The sequence below is a fragment of the Stigmatopora argus genome, chromosome 17, assembly GCF_051989625.1.
Source record: "Stigmatopora argus isolate UIUO_Sarg chromosome 17, RoL_Sarg_1.0, whole genome shotgun sequence".
Classification (NCBI taxonomy): domain Eukaryota; kingdom Metazoa; phylum Chordata; class Actinopteri; order Syngnathiformes; family Syngnathidae; genus Stigmatopora; species Stigmatopora argus.
Genome location: NC_135403.1, coordinates 1,289,780 through 1,306,821, shown reverse-complemented (window position 1 = coordinate 1,306,821; position 17,042 = coordinate 1,289,780). Strand labels below are relative to the sequence as shown.

Genomic DNA, 17,042 nt, shown 5'->3' with positions numbered 1-17,042 from the left:
ACTGCGCGTTCGTCTCTTGGTCATACAGGCTCTCCCATCAGCTTAGTGGCTCATCTCTTCCTGATTGGGCCGAGGGTCACGCAGAGGTGGTTGCGGATAAGGTTAAAGGTCACAAAGGCGGAACCACATGGACGGTGGAGGAGCACCGATATGGAACCGGTACAACCGCTTCATTCTGGCACCCGCATTAACAGCTCGGTAAACGTTGCACATATATATGCGCAGGCAAGGAGCGAGAGCCACAGCTTTATTCTTCTACAAGCTTCGATGTTGAGCGCCGAATTTCTCTGTGGTCCAAGTTCATCGAGCTTCAGGTGTGGCGGCGCCTGAGTTGGGGCGTGGATAGGTCGCTAGCTGAAGTCAAACGACTGTCGTGTCATGTTGTCTCCAGTGGAGGATGCTGACGGTCAAACAGGAAGACGTTGAGCACAAATATAGCTCCACACCATTAGAATGGCTCACCATGGACAGCAACATCGTCTACTGGCTCCACCCTTGTACTAATGTGAGACGCACAACACACGCACTTATTTTGGACAATGTTTGGTCAAAAGAGGAGTCCAATTTTTTTTCTCCGAAAGATACCACTTCCAGAAACAATAATTAGACTTTTTTTCATTTCAAATTCATTGGCTGCAATTTATGGCAATAGAGGTCCAATCCAATCTGACTTGGTGGGGCGAATAAAGAAATGCACATTAGAAGCAAAAATAAGTGACCATAAAATGACAGGAAGTGGCCAAAATACTGTAAAATCAACATAAATTGACTGGAGTGACACTAAAATTAACTTGAAATGATCAAAAGTGCCAAAAATTGACCGGAAATGCTCTTAAATTAACCTGAAGAGACACAAACTCTAGACTAACTACTACGCTAGAACCAATAGGAACTGACCAGAAATCAACAAGGAGTTATCCCAAAAAACCATAGTCAACAAGAATTGGTCACATATGAAAGAAGTAACCTGGAAATGCCCCTAAATGCATAGGATGTGACCCACAACAACCTAGAACTAATAGTAAGAGACCCAAAATACACGAGTAATAACCTAACATTTTTTAAAATTAACAGAAAAGAAAGTGTGCTGAAAGTGACCCGCGAATGCCTCAAAATGGACAGGAACTGAAGCAAAGTAACCTTTCGAATCACATCCTGTTGATTGAGAGACATTTAGTATCGTTTTTTATAGGCCAGCTTCTTATGACTTTGGGTCACTCATATTGGACTATTTTTAAAGCACATATTTGTAGAACAACTGAAATTCCACAAATTCCTCTAATGATTTCAAAATGACTAACTAGAAGGCATTGTTTAAGTGACTAGATTTATATAGTGTTAAAGCTTTCAAGCACAATACGCTGTATTTTTCATTATTTGCTGCAGGCCTGTAAAATGTGCTCTAGATCAAAGTTGGCCCCCCCGCTGTAGTTTGGACACCCCTATTCTAAATTGTCTGCAGTCCTGTCGCCGTCAACAGCAGCATGTGGCAGCCTGCAAATTCATTGTTTTGTTTTTTTAAATGTGCTTCAGGCTCAGATCCATCTTATTGGTAATCCTCTCTTGTGGGGCGTAGCCAAGCTTAGCCTGTTGACCTATCTCATCATGGCGGCCATCTACCTGTTCAGGAGGAGACGGGGCATCATCGATTTAACAGATGGTACACACCCACACGCAGTAAAACAATGCAAAAAACATCCTCCATATGTAATATAACAATAATATAGCCGTAATATTATGAGATTAAAGTTATAGTATGAGAAACTATAATTTTATTAATTTACCTGTCCGTCTATCTATCGTATTCACTCGCATATAAGCTGCATTCGTCGTACAAAAAATGATGACTGAATTGATGCTACGGCTTATATTCGCATAAAAAGACGACATGCACGAAACTGCAAGGTGACAAAGACGAAACACCATAAGGCAAGACAATGCGGCCGATACGGTCATTTATTCTTCTGCTTGTCTCGCATAAAACGTGAAAAAACTCACTTGTGCCTGTCACTGCTCCCCCAGGGGCATCGCAATCTTACCTAGGGGTGCCGCCATCTTACCTAGGGTGCTGCCGTCTTACCTAGTTAAACGTGCTCTGAATGGCCAGACGCAAGTATCCTTGATTTTGAAATAAAACAAAATTACACTTTGATTTCTTTTTTTGTTTTAACTTCTGGCAAGAAAATTGTAATTCCTGTCATTAAAAAGTATCAGGTTCTCAACAAGATACTTTTTTTCAAATTGAATATGATATTTTGCATTTGCAAAGACAGGCATACCAACTTATGATATTGACCCTAATAATATGCTTTTGATTCATACAGTATCTCAGAAATACCACGTGCGATGATTTTTCTTTTTTCTCTTCAAAGTAACACATTTGTACTGCCTATTAAAACCATGAAGATGGAGGGAAAATTGTGAATCAGGGGGCAGCTCATACGTGAGAAATTGTAAAATTCAACAATTTTAAGGCAATTTTATGGGGTGGCTTATATGCGAGTAAATACAATAATTTCTGCACAAAATCTTTATAATTGTCCCATCTGTGGACACGAGAATTAACGGATTTCTCCGTCGTTTTCCAAGTTACCTGCATTTTTCATCATGGGTCCTAAATCTTTGGACACAAAACCCTCATTCAAGTTATGTGTGGCGAGGAGTTAGGTACTTTTTGCCATCCCGGAAGGAATGGATTTGCATCAACATTTAAGGCAGCACTCTCCTGCCCAACGATGATATATTCAGTCAGTGCCACTGGCATGTCTCTGGATTCGTCTGTCTTTCTCTTCTCTCACTTTGTCTGGCACATGTTTCTGAGTTGCGCCATTCATCTCATTCTCAAGTTCTTGGATAGTAGTATTTATCATCATTTCTCTGAGGGCTTGATCTCTTTCAGCATGACAATTCAGCAAATTTGACATTTTTGGCTTTAGGGCTCTTCTGTCGGTGCTGCACTATTGTGGCGGACTTGGTATCCTTTTATTTATCTCTTTTTCCCGTCTTTTGTCTCTCTTATCTTTTGGTTTGTAGTCCTTAATTCTAACTTCCATCTACTCGCACTAGCTTATATCAGACCTTCCACTTGCAGGCCAGCTGGGGTTTAAACTCTTGTGCGCTTGGCCCATTTCCTACAAAAATCTTCCATTTCGTCTTTCTTCGTTGGATATTTGACTCCCAAAATCATCGTCGGGGGGAAGGCCATCTTAGCAATGTGTTGCCAATAAAAGGTTAGTAAGTAACAGTTAAGGTATGATGCGCAACAATCTTTTGGAAAAAAAATCAACTAGCTTCGTTCAGTGTCAATGAATTAAAATCAAGATATAACGCATACCGTATGTTGAAATCAAGCTGGATATTGGACTGTTGAAACAAAAGGCATTTGTCACGCCCCCTGATATACTCCCTTCGCTGCCCCACATCAGTTTATTTCTGGAATGGAAACAGCTCACAACGCTTTCAGAGGTTCTAACACTGCTCTCAGCGACGCACAGAGAAAATTCCACAGCACTCCCTGGTTCACGGTCGATTGGTCGCCCAGAAGTTTGATCGCGGTTTGGTCGCCCAAATGATCGGCTGCTGCCATCTACTGTCAATTTATTAAAAAGAAACAAAGCAAATTCACAGATGGTGTTTTTATTGAAGCAGTAAAACTTACAAATTCTAGCAACCTTCATTCTCTGGGAGAAATAAGAGCACTCATTTAACACATCGGCTGCTGCCATCGACTGTCATAGGCATCCAATGAACCTTCATTCTCTCTGGGAGAACTTGCAATGTTGAAATACTTTAGATGGTCATTTTTATCAAACAAATAAAAGTCTTAGTATACTTTTAGCCCGGAACTTTGACATTAAAATAAAAGGCAATAAGTAAAATTAATTTATTAAAAAGAAGACAAAGCAAATTCACAGATGGTGTTTTATTGAAGCAGTAAAACTTACAAATTCTAGCAGTAAAACTTACAAATTCTAGTAACCTTCATTCTCTCTGGGAGAAATAAGAGCACTCATTTAACACATTGGCTGCTGCCATCGACTGTCATAGGCGTCCAATGAACCTTCATTCTCTCTGGGAGAACTTGCAATGTTGAAATACTTTAGATGGTAATTTTTATCAAACTAATAAAAGTCTTAGTATACTTTTAGCCCGGAACTTTGACATTAAAATAAAAGGCAAAAATTAAAATTAATTTATTAAAAGAAGACAAAGCAAATTCACAGATGGCATTTTTATTGAAGCAGTAAAACTTACAAATTCTAGCAGTAAAACTTACAAATTCTGTACAAAAATTACAAATACAAACTTACAAATTATGTACAAAAATTACAAATACAAACTTACAAATTATGTACAAAAATTACAAATACTAACTTACAAATTATGTACAAAGGGAATTCACAGATGGGAGTTTTTATTACAAATTGTATGCTATGGCTTGCAGGTACTCTACATTTTTCTCGAATCGATCCGGGTTTCCATAGTCCTCCGAGAGCTTTTTTAACCGCTCATTAACAGCTGCGTATTTCTTTTGGGTGTGTCTGGGCATAATACCGCATGAAGCCTGTTGTATCGTTAATTCCCAGTCATTCTGCTCTAATTGGAGTTTGTGTATGAGACGACATAAATTCGAATGGGAGACTGACATTCTACGTTGAAATGCGCGGTGCCAACCTTCAACTGAATTATTTGTGCGTGGTATTCCCAGCAATGTCTTTTCTCTCACATTCCATAAGGGGATAGCAAAATCTGGACGGCGTCGCCTTCCCCCCCTTAAATTAGAACCTAGCCAAGTGTTCTCAAAATAGTAGAGAAAGTCTGCCAGGATCCGATCTGTTTCCACGTCTACTGAAGCCATCAATTCATTGAATGCATTTATGACATCATCCCTTGGGACGAACGCCAGCGCTCTAATTTCTTTACTGAGTAAAGTATTCATTGGGTCAGTGTACCATTCTTGTAGGCCAAATGCCTGAATTTTTCTCCAAAGGCATTGACCGAAATGGAAAAAGCATCCAGATATCTTAGAGTTTGGAAAATTATTTGTTATACTACTTATTGCACCCTGTTCAAAATCAACCGTTATTGAACTAGGCTCCAAAACACGCCCCTCTTTAATCTTAGAAAATATAGTATCATATTTTCCTTGAGTTTTTGATTTTGCAATACAGTATACAAGTGGAACCGTATGATTTTCTCCAAGGAGAGCATGGATCGTATATAGTTGATGGCTGTCCGGCGCACTATCGAACGTACCGTCACAAAACCAGTGCATACTTTTTGCCAATAAATTGAGACCGTTGGCAGTTGCCATTAAAACGAAATCTTCCTCTTCGACTAAAACAAATCTCTCCCCTCTTAACGAAACCCTTACTTCGTCTGTTATTTCGTTCCCATTTGTGAATGTCCTTTGACTCCTAATCATTCTGCCAAGATTTTCTTTTGGGGGAAGAGATCCAGCTGCATGTAAGGGAAAATCAGATGTGCAGCTCTGAATTATGTTACTGGTAATCTCTTCACTAGTAGAGGCTCGTTCTCTGGCGGGTGACAATGTGGCAGTGGAGCACCAAGTAGAACATAATTCGCTGTCTTAAGTCGGCCTCCACATCCTCCTCTTATTACGCATTTCCAATAGGTAATGCCTTCCTTGTTTTTGTCAACTGTATAAGCATACCCATTGTGCAGTAACTTCCTTTTACCACGCTTAGTGAGAGTGAACTCCATGGCCTGTAAGAAAATATAAATTTTATAAAAAGAACGCCATTTTTTTTATATATGTATGTGTGTGTATATATATATATATATATATATATATATATATATTGCACTTACTAAAAGCTTTACTGGGTATTTATTAAGGAAATCTGCCGTTTTCAACCAATGCAGCTTCTCTACTGTTCTGTATTGCCTGCAAGAGAAAACATTTTACCCCAATTAGCATGCAACATTTTTTATATACTCAGTATAAACTTTTCGCGAGCACAGGCGTGCGCGCGGCCGCTTCGATAGTCGTCGTTGCTCGTATAGATATGAACAAATATGCCAATTGGCGTGCAATTGATAGATTTTTACATTGGGTGACAAAATGTCCAGGTCCTTTTCATTAAACAGTGCTACTTACGGTTGTTTTCGTCCGTCTCTGATTGCTTGCACGCCGAATGGAGATAGGTCGCGTCGCGTACCTGGCCGTCCGGAGAAGAATGGAGATCCCTGGTGGTAACCCGGATGTAGATCTTGTGTTGCACCCGGATGTCGAAACATTTAATCCAAATCCCCACTTTTATTTGTTTAATAAAATAATAATGTGTAAAATGGACGCCTATGACAGTCAATGGCAGCAGCCGATGTGTTAAATGAGTGCTCTTATTTCTCCCAGAGAGAATGAAGGTTACTAGAATTTGTACGTTTTACTGCTTCAATAAAAACACCATCTGGGAATTTGCTTTGTTTCTTTTTAATAAATTGACAGTAGATGGCAGCAGCCGATCATTTGGGCGACCAAACCGTGACTGAAAGACCGGCGACCAAACTTCCGGGTGACCAAAAGACCGCGACCAAAAGACCGGCGACCAATCGACCGCACACGGCACTCCCTAGCCAATCCGCAACAGAATATCGACCAACAAACGCTTTTGCTCAAATTCTACTATAATTCTGAGTGCAAACTCACTCAATTTTGTGTTTACCGTTCCACAAGTGTCCTCTCAAATAAAATTTTTTCCACAAGGAGTTCTAACAATACGTTTTTCAAACTTTATTTACCACACAGTCCTAAGTATATCAGTATATCATATATTTTTTGGCGCGTTTCGTTCTGTTTAACGCCTTAATTCTTCTCTGACTGTCGACTGGCAAAGAAGACAGAGAGAGACAGACAGAGAGGGACACACACACACACACACTTGCACTCTCCCCACACGCGTGCACAGCACTTACGCACACTGCAGCTTAAACTTTCTGAGTTGCAGTATACATTAATACACAGGATTATTTAGTCCGATCTCATAGCGACTGCATGACTGATTTCTCGAACACAAACTGGCTTGAATACTCATAGGTGGGTTCACTCGAACCCACAAATTATTTTAGGCGCAAACCGGGATGTTTCCTCCTGACGCGTTTTTTGGAGGTCACAACTACACTTTCACCGACGCGCTACACCTGAAATAACGTTCAAACAGACGAGACAATTAAATTACAGTCGATGGCTTCATCTAACCATGAAACACTTTTACATTAGCTTCTGGACCAAAAAAGCACTTGAGATTTTCCCACGAGACAAGCAACTCGGGGGAACGGCTGTGGGATCTAATCCATAAACATTCAATAACTTCGAATTAGAGGAAGCACACAGAGTCAGCCATGATGAGTTTTATCTAGCTTCAGATGAAGGAGGGAGTCAGAGTAGCCAGCGCCAGGAGATGCGTCTATCCTCCAGCCTGACCAGTTTGAATCCCCGCCTGCCCCCAACAGATCCACCAGTTTTATTGACAAAGGTAATGTGACATAGATACAAACTTTAGGCGGGAAAATGTGAACAAAGAAATGGGCGTGTCATGGTAGATGACGCGCCCCTAACTCATAGGCGTCATGATGGAAATTTCCACCAGGCTATGCAAAATTCTATTCTAGTGACTACACTAAATAAACCAATTGACTAATAAAAAGCATAAGAATACATTCCATACTCCACATTTCCCCCTGTAGTTACTTTAAAATAATTTTCATTAGACACATCAATTTGTATCCCTCCCCTCCAGGTTCTAGAATACAAATATCATCAGCAGTTACTCATCGAAGGGTATGGAAAATAATAAAATCACTTGTCAAGGCAGAGGCGAAAAACTTGAGGTATTTAGCGTCATTCGAGAAAAAATCCTCTACGTCCCTCTTAATGAGCGAACACATTTTTTTAAGTCAAGACAAGTACAATTACCCGGACGACTTGACAAACTGAGACTCGTCATACTTCGAAAGAGTGCGAGAATCTCCAGTATGGTTTGCCATGCGGTGATACTGTATGTCACTGTAAGATACCAGCGTGTGCTGGATAGTGTTTCGAATCATAACTTTCATACAGGGGATTACACACAGAAAAAATACAGAACAGTAACAAAATCGCAAGAAATGGGCGTGTCATGGTAGATGACGCGCCCCTAACTCATAGGCGTCATGATGGAAATTTCCACCAGGCTATGCAAAATTCTATTCTAGTGACTACACTAAATAAACCAATTGACTAATAAAAAGCATAAGAATACATTCCATACTCCACATTTCCCCCTGTAGTTACTTTAAAATAATTTTCATTAGACACATCAATTTGTATCCCTCCCCTCCAGGTTCTAGAATACAAATATCATCAGCAGTTACTCATCAAAGGGTATGGAAAATAATAAAATCACTTGTCAAGGCAGAGGCGAAAAACTTGAGGTATTTAGCGTCATTCGAGAAAAAATCCTCTACGTCCCTCTTAATGAGCGAACACATTTTTTTAAGTCAAGACAAGTACAATTACCCGGACGACTTGACAAACTGAGACTCGTCATACTTCGAAAGATTGCGAGAATCTCCAGTATGGTTTGCCATGCGGTGATACTGTATGTCACTGTAAGATACCAGCGTGTGCTGGATAGTGTTTCGAATCATAACTTTCATACAGGGGATTACACACAGAAAAAATACAGAACAGTAACAAAATCGCAAGAGAGGGAGTTGCAAATTTAATCAGAATTGACTGGTTTTGTCTGGGATGAAGGTGCAGCAGTGTCCTCCCATCATGGCACACACCTCCATCCTTGGCTGTCCGGTCCCGCAACATCCCTACGGGCTTTGACAGTTTGGTTAATGAACACTCGTGTAACAGTTCAATGTCTTTACACGAAGCATAACTTTATCCACCCCAAGTTGGGAAAGTAGCAACTGTATGATTTTCTGGGGGGTGGACCACAATTTATGGTCACCAGGAACATCACTACCCCAGATTGAATCACGTGGTTTGAATTGCACTGATTTTGATCTCATCTCTTACTGTTATGCTCACTCCCCTTAAAACAGGGGTCTCAAACTCAATTTACCTGGGGGCCGCTAGAGGCCGAGTCTGGGTGAGACTGGGCCGCATCAGGATTTCCACAAGAAAAGCGCTGATAAAATATTCCAACGTTATCAAATATCTTTATTTTTTAACAAAAAATAATAAATTAAATAAATTATCTTAAAGATGAATAAAAAATAAATCAATCAGTAATACAAAAATAAAATAATAATAATGAGCATACAGTAGATATACACTGGCTGGCTAAGTAGAGAAAATGAATTATTTTTATTCCGTTTCAAATGTCTGTATTAACAGCTCTTTAACCTTTAACTTTCTGAACTTGAATGGTACATTGAACATGAAATATTCTGAACACGGCTTCTCTTGCCTACTCCTTGCTGCTAGAGACCCGGCAGCGCTTCTCACATAGCTGAGTCACATTTGGCTTGAGGGAGGAAGCAGTGAAGACCCTCAGTAGAGCTTGAAGATGCTCATCAGTAAGTCTGGACCTGTACTTGGACTTATTGAAGTTCAAGGTGGAGAAGAGCTTCTCACACAAGTATGTGCTCCCAAAAAGGCACATGGTCCGCTTGAACATTCGGGAAAGTTCAGGGAAGCTGGGGGTCAACTCTCTCAAAAATTGCCCAAGCTTGTCTGCTTCTCCACTCACCTCCCTGAACTTGACTTTGAGTGCAGAGTTGCACTGCAAGTCAATGAGCTCCATTTGAAGCTCAGGAGGGGCATCTTGCACATCAAAGGAGGAGGGGTCCGCAAAAATGTGAAATGTGGCTTTGTGTGGCTTGAAGTCTGCAAATCTGTGATCAAATTCCTCCTGTAGCTTCGAAATGGCCTCAACATACTTCTCACAACTGAATGGTGTGCCTGCATCCATGAGAGCCTTGCATGCTGGGAAATGGCAAAGGTTTGTCTGAGAGAGCTGGGCTTTCCATAACACAAGTTTAGTGCAGAATGCTCTCACGTTGTCATAGGCAGCACTGACAAGTTGCCCCTGGCCTTGTAGCTTCTTGTTCAGTACATTAAGCTCATGTGTGATATCAACAAGAAAAGCCAAGTCCATGAGCCATTTGGGATCACTTAGCACAGGAACCGCAACCCCGTCTATCTCCATGAAGTCTTTTACTTCTGCTCTCAACTCAAAAAATCTCTTCAACACGTTTCCCCTGCTGAGCCAACGTACCTCAGTGAAGAAGGGCACATCCCCATATTCTGACTCAATTTCCTCTAAAAAAAGAACGGAACGTTCTGTGCTTTAAGCCCCTGGATCTGATTTGGTTGATGCATTTCACTACGACAGACATCACATTGTCAAACTTCAGGCATCTGCTGCAAAGGGCCTGCTGATGGATAATGCAGTGCAGAGCTATGGCCTCCTCCACACCCTCCTCTTCCAGTTTTTTTTTGAACAAGTGCTACCAGTCCATTCTTCCTCCCTGTCATTGATGGGGCTCCATCGGTTGTTATTCCAACAAAGCTCTTCCATGGCAAACCGGCATTCTTAATGGCATCACACAGCTGGTGAAATATTTTCTTAGCGGTGGTCTGGCCATGCATTGGAATTACTGTGAGCAACTCCTCCATTACTTCAAAATTGTCATCAACACCACGGACATATATTGCGAGCTGGGCAGTGTCTGTGATGTCTGTGGTCTCATGAAGAGCCACTGAATATACACTGAAACATTGTGCTTTCTCACACAGTTGATCATGTCACTTGACAGGTGAGAAATGCGCTCTGCCACGGTGTTGGCAGAAAGGCTGATGTGGTTGAACTGACTTTTCTTTCCTGGACAGACAATATGTGCAGCCTGTAATATGCACTTTTGGATAAATTCACCTTCTGTGAATGGCTTTCCTGCTTTAGCAATCAACTCAGAAACGGCGTAGCTAGCTTCGACTGCTGCATTACTGTCATTGGTAGCCTTCTTCAAGAAATCCTGTTGCCTCAGAAGACATGTTTTAAGACTGGCAACCTGGTTGGCTCTCTCATCTCCCTGGTATTTTTCGTACTCCTCAGCATGTCTCGTTGTCCGGTCCACTATGAACATTCACAAGGTCGAACACAAATAAAGCACACCGAGACAGATGAGTGAGATTTTGAAGCTTCTGCAGAAGGAGAGTACGGTGGTGGTGGGTCCTATGACTCTACTTCTATAGAAAATATTTTACTTAGGGCAAGATTTCATGACATACAAATTCTCTATGACAAGGGACATACAAATTCCCTAAAACAAAGATGCATCAGGACAGTGACACCGATGATGGTGGTGATACTGATGATGTTAAAGGCTACATATAGACATATAAACAAAGGACATACCCTCTTACAAAGATGCATGGTTTGAAACCGATGGCTGTGATGTGGATGGTCTCTATGACATGGGCATGACACGGATTGAAGGTGATGTCATAGATGTGAAACATTATTTGATTACTTTTCAAGATTATTTCACACTCGTAGTATAATGACGTTTCAAATTGTATTCCTTGTGCACCGCAACTTTTCCAGTGCAAATGAGACACGTCGGGGTGCCCCTGTGTTCAATAAAGAAATATTGCACTCCCCACTTTTCTTGAAACTATCTGTGCTCATCACCGACCTTTCTCTTCACGGCACGCTTTGAAAGAGACATCTCTGGGGCTCTGTAATATGTTTTTCCACTTGGAATGAGTCTCGGGTTGATCTTTCACTTTCAGTCGCGCGGGTCTGTGGCGCATGTGCACTTTCGCTCTCCGTTTCACTCGCGGAGATGGCTACAGACACTGACACAGGCTGGATCACGGATCATAGCGCCTCATTCAGTTCTATGCTGAGAGCAGCGGAGGAGTGTGCGCGCCGAGCGGAGTGATCGGCTTCACGGCTTCTCCTCCGCCCAGCTGATAGGAGGAATGAATGAGTGAGTGAGCGAGGCACTGGACAGCCCGGCCGATGTCCCGCCCTCCAGAGCCGTATACCTCACCGTGATTGGTTCATTCAGCTCCGAACACAACAAGTGTCATTCATATCAATCTTGCAGGCCGCACGAACATTAATCTTTCATATTAAGACGAGGGCCGCAAATTATCGTCCCGAGGGCCGCAGTTGGCCCGCGGGCCGTGAGTTTGAGACCCCTGCCTTAAAAGGAATGCATCTCATCTGCACCACAGCAGATTTAACTGTGACGCCTAGACCCAGTGAATTCAGGATGTCAGGATACAAGAAATGGGTATACGACTACACACATAACTTTCATTCACAACAATCCGTTTCTTCTGGAACACCATGAAAGTATACCACACATCATTCAGACACGCCCAGGCTGTCACTGACAGTCCAGTCACTGTGATGTGGGTGGCAACAGCTTTCACTGCGGCTTCTGTGTAGAGGTGCAAAGTCTATGGGAGCTCAAGGTTAAGTGAGGAGTGTTTGTGGCAGGTGAGTAGACGTCAGACGAGTTTTTTATGGACAAAGGTTTTGACACCGTCCGACTTAGTCTACTCAAGAGTCACCTGTGTCTCGAACTACCTTGACCTGAGGTTGGTGAATCGACTTTGACTTTTCAGCGATCTTTGCTGCTGTGGAGGTTGGTGAGTTGGGCCACGAATGGGTCTTCCCATCATGGAGAGAACCAGGACTACCTTTTTATGACATGGATCAGGATCCAGTCACCTGGCTTCACCACCTCCTGCAAAGTAGACAAAATGGGATCAGGCAGCTTACATGTTCTTTGGATAAGTTTTCCAAACATTTTACCATCCACTCTGTAAGTAGATCTGCCTCGCCCTTAGTCTCTTGTCATGGTTCACCTTCCCATAGAGGAAGTTGGAATGGTCTTCCATGAACTATCTCAAAAGGTGTTAATCCTTAGCTAGTTGGCACTATCTTACCAGTGTTAGGCGTTCTGGCCATGGCTTCTTTATCTCCCCCATGGCCTTCCCTAGTCTTGGTTTTATCGTACCATTTGTTTGCTCTACCAGTCCCACGCTCTTTTGGACGTTGGCCTTGTTTGGACCTGAGGTTACCTTGCACATTATATCTGTAACAAATTAAACAGTTCAAACAAAAAAAATTAAAGTAGGTATTTAGACCTGGTCATCATATCATCCCCCTGTTGAGACATAGGGGATTGCTCAATTTTGGAATAAAATTTTTGGTAGGCACAGTAGGCCTTAAGCTGTGTACAGGTCGTCTGCAGACTGTTCTTGAGATCGGCTCAGCCCTTGTTGCTGTGCATACTGTGCAGCAAGTGTCCGCGGTGCTTCTTTAGCTGCCGCACACACTCTGTCGCTGTCTTTAACACGCGTTTAACATCTGCAGACAGCTATTAGGTTGGGCTTAAACCCCAATGAACAAAAATCACAACAATCTTACTTATTCCATCACTATAGTTTGTGAAAATGTAAATGCATTATCAGTCAAAATTAAATATGCTATCTGGTATTCTATTTTGATCACTGCTTCCTTGTTAAGATCAAGAACTATATTGGTTTTCCCTTCCTGCAATTACACAAATTAACTAATCATACTAAAAATAGGAAAAATACAAAAAGCAAACCAGGCAGCTTTCTCCTCAGGAAAACAGCTTTCCCGTTCTCTGCAACAGTTACATTCACATCAATTAATATCCAGAAACAAATCTACACATTAATAATCTCTCTCTCTCTATCTCTCTGTATCTCTCTCTCTACATCTCTCTGTATCTCTCTCTACATCTCTCTGTATCTCTCTCTCTCTACATCTCTCTGTATCTCTCTCTACATCTCTCTGTATCTCTCTCTCTACATCTCTCTGTATCTCTCTACATCTCTCTGTATCTCTCTCTCTACAACTCTCTGTATCTCTCTCTCTCTACATCTCTCTGTATCTCTCTCTCTACATCTCTCTCTCTCTCTACATCTCTCTGTATCTCTCTCTCTTCATCTCTCTGTATCTCTCTCTACATCTCTCTGTATCTCTCTCTACATCTCTCTCTCTCTCTACATCTCTCTGTATCTCTCTCTCTTCATCTCTCTGTATCTCTCTCTACATCTCTCTGTATCTCTCTCTCTACAACTCTCTGTATCTCGCTCTCTCTACATCTCTCTGTATCTCTCTCTCTCCATCTCTCTCTCTCTACATCTCTCTGTATCTCTCTCTCTCCATCTCTCTCTCTCTCTACATCTCTCTGTATCTCTCTCTCTCTACATCTCTCTGTATCTCTCTCTACATCTCTCTGTATCTCTCTCTCGACATCTCTCTGTATCCCTCTCTCTACATATCTCTCTACATCTCTCTGTATCTCTCTCTACATCTCTCTGTATCTCTCTCTCGACATCTCTCTGTATCCCTCTCTCTACATATCTCTCTACATCTCTCTGTATCTCTCTTTCTACATCTCTCTGTATCTCTCTCTCGACATATCTCTGTATCTCTCTCTCTCTACATCTCTCTGTATCTCTCTCTCTACATCTCTCTGTATCTCTCTCTCTACATCTCTCTCTCTCTACATCTCTCTGTATCTCTCTCTCTTCATCTCTCTGTATCTCTCTCTACATCTCTCTGTATCTCTCTCTACATCTCTCTGTATCTCTCTCTCTTCATCTCTCTGTATCTCTCTCTACATCTCTCTGTATCTCTCTCTCTACAACTCTGTGTATCTCGCTCTCTCTACATCTCTCTGTATCTCTCTCTCTACATCTCTCTCTCTCTACATCTCTCTGTATCTCTCTCTCTCTCTACATCTCTCTGTATCTCTCTCTACATCTCTCTGTATCTCTCTCTCGACATCTCTCTGTATCCCTCTCTCTACATATCTCTCTACATCTCTCTGTATCTCTCTTTCTACATCTCTCTGTATCTCTCTACATCTCTCTGTATCTCTCTTTCTACATCTCTCTGTATCTCTCTCTCGACATATCTCTGTATCTCTCTCTCTCTACATCTCTCTGTATCTCTCTCTCTACATCTCTGTATCTCTCTCTCTACATCTCTCTGTATCTCTCTCTCTACATCTCTGTATCTATCTCTCTACATCTCTGTATCTCTCTCTACATCTCTCTGTATCTCTCTACATCTCTCTGTATCTCTCTACATCTCTCTGTATCTCTCTACATCTCTCTGTATCTCTCTACTTTTCTCTGTATCTCTCTACTTTTCTCTGTATCTCTCTCTCTCTACATCTCTCTGTATCTCTCTACATCTCTCTGTATCTCTCTACATCTCTCTGTATCTCTCTACATCTCTCTGTATCTCTCTACATCTCTCTGTATCTCTCTACTTTTCTCTGTATCTCTCTACTTTTCTCTGTATCTCTCTCTCTCTACATCTCTCTGTATCTCTCTACATCTCTCTGTATCTCTCTACATCTCTCTGTATCTCTCTACTTTTCTCTGTATCTCTACTTTTCTCTGTATCTCTCTCTCTCTACATCTCTCTGTATCTCTCTCTCTACATCTCTCTGTATCTCTCTACATCTCTCTGTATCTCTCTCTACATCTCTCTGTATCTCTCTCTCTACATCTCTCTGTATCTCTCTACATCTCTCTGTATCTCTCTCTACATCTCTATCTCTCTCTACTTTTCTCTGTATCTCTCTCTACATCTCTCTGTATCTCTCTACTTTTCTCTGTATCTCTCTCTCTCTACATCTCTCTGTATCTCTCTCTCTACATCTCTCTGTATCTCTCTCTCTACATCTCTGTATCCCTCTCTCTACATATCTCTCTACATCTCTCTCTATCTCTTTCTACATCTCTCTGTATCTCTCTCTCTACATCTCTCTCTACATCTCTCTGTATCTCTCTCTACATCTCTCTGTATCTCTCTCTCTACATCTCTCTGTATCTCTCTCTACATCTCTCTGTATCTCTCTCTCTTCATCTCTTTATCTCTCTCTACATCTCTCTGTATCTCTCTCTCTACAACTCTCTGTATCTCGCTCTCTCTACATCTCTCTGTATCTCTCTCTCTTCATCTCTCTGTATCTCTCTCTCTCTACATCTCTCTGTATCTCTCTCTCTACATCTCTGTATCTCTCTCTCTCTACATCTCTCTGTATCTCTCTCTCTCTACATCTCTCTGTATCTCTCTCTCTACATCTCTGTATCTATCTCTCTACATCTCTGTATCTCTCTCTACATCTCTCTGTATCTCTCTTTACATCTCTCTGTATCTCTCTACATCTCTCTGTATCTCTCTACATCTCTCTGTATCTCTCTACTTTTCTCTGTATCTCTCTCTCTCTCTACATCTCTCTGTATCTCTCTCTCTACATCTCTCTGTATCTCTCTACATCTCTCTGTATCTCTCTACATCTCTCTCTATCTCTCTCTACTTTTCTCTGTATCTCTCTCTCTACATCTCTCTGTATCTCTCTACTTTTCTCTGTATCTCTCTCTCTCTCTACATCTCTCTGTATCTCTCTCTCTACATCTCTCTGTATCTCTCTCTCTACATCTCTGTATCCCTCTCTACATATCTCTCTACATCTCTCTCTATCTCTTTCTACATCTCTCTGTATCTCTCTCTCTACATCTCTCTCTACATCTCTCTGTATCTCTCTCTACATCTCTCTGTATCTCTCTCTCTACATCTCTCTGTATCTCTCTCTACATCTCTCTGTATCTCTCTCTCTTCATCTCTCTGTATCTCTCTCTACATCTCTCTCTCTCTCTCTACATCTCTCTGTATCTCTCTCTTCATCTCTCTGTATCTCTCTCTACATCTCTCTGTATCTCTCTCTCTACAACTCTCTGTATCTCGCTCTCTCTACATCTCTCTGTATCTCTCTCTCTACATCTCTCTGTATCTCTCTCTCTCTCTACATCTCTCTGTATCTCTCTCTACATCTCTCTGTATCTCTCTCTCGACATCTCTCTGTATCCCTCTCTCTACATATCTCTCTACACTTCTCTGTATCTCTCTCTCTCTCTACATCTCTCTGTATCTCTCTCTACATCTCTCTGTATCTCTCTCTCTCGACATCTCTCTGTATCCCTCTCTCTACATATCTCTCTACATCTCTCTGTA

At 41.6% G+C, this 17,042-nt stretch overlaps 1 protein-coding gene across 4 annotated transcripts in view; it reads left to right on the top strand.

Moving 5' to 3' along the window:
* Positions 1 to 17,042, top strand: part of pomt1 (protein-O-mannosyltransferase 1) — a 123,438-nt gene that overhangs the window by 78,739 nt on the left and 27,657 nt on the right. For 3 of the 4 annotated variants that reach the window (XR_013305878.1, XM_077624464.1, XM_077624467.1), the window contains 4 exons: positions 42 to 159; positions 226 to 314; positions 392 to 505; positions 1,534 to 1,660. Coding sequence is in view for 3 of the 4 variants with exons in the window: in XM_077624464.1 (XP_077480590.1) it covers positions 42 to 159; positions 226 to 314; positions 392 to 505; positions 1,534 to 1,660 (448 nt within the window). In the remaining variant the exon portion in view is untranslated. The remainder of the gene's footprint in view (positions 1 to 41; positions 160 to 225; positions 315 to 391; positions 506 to 1,533; positions 1,661 to 17,042) is intronic. The other variant, XM_077624466.1, reaches the window with a different exon arrangement.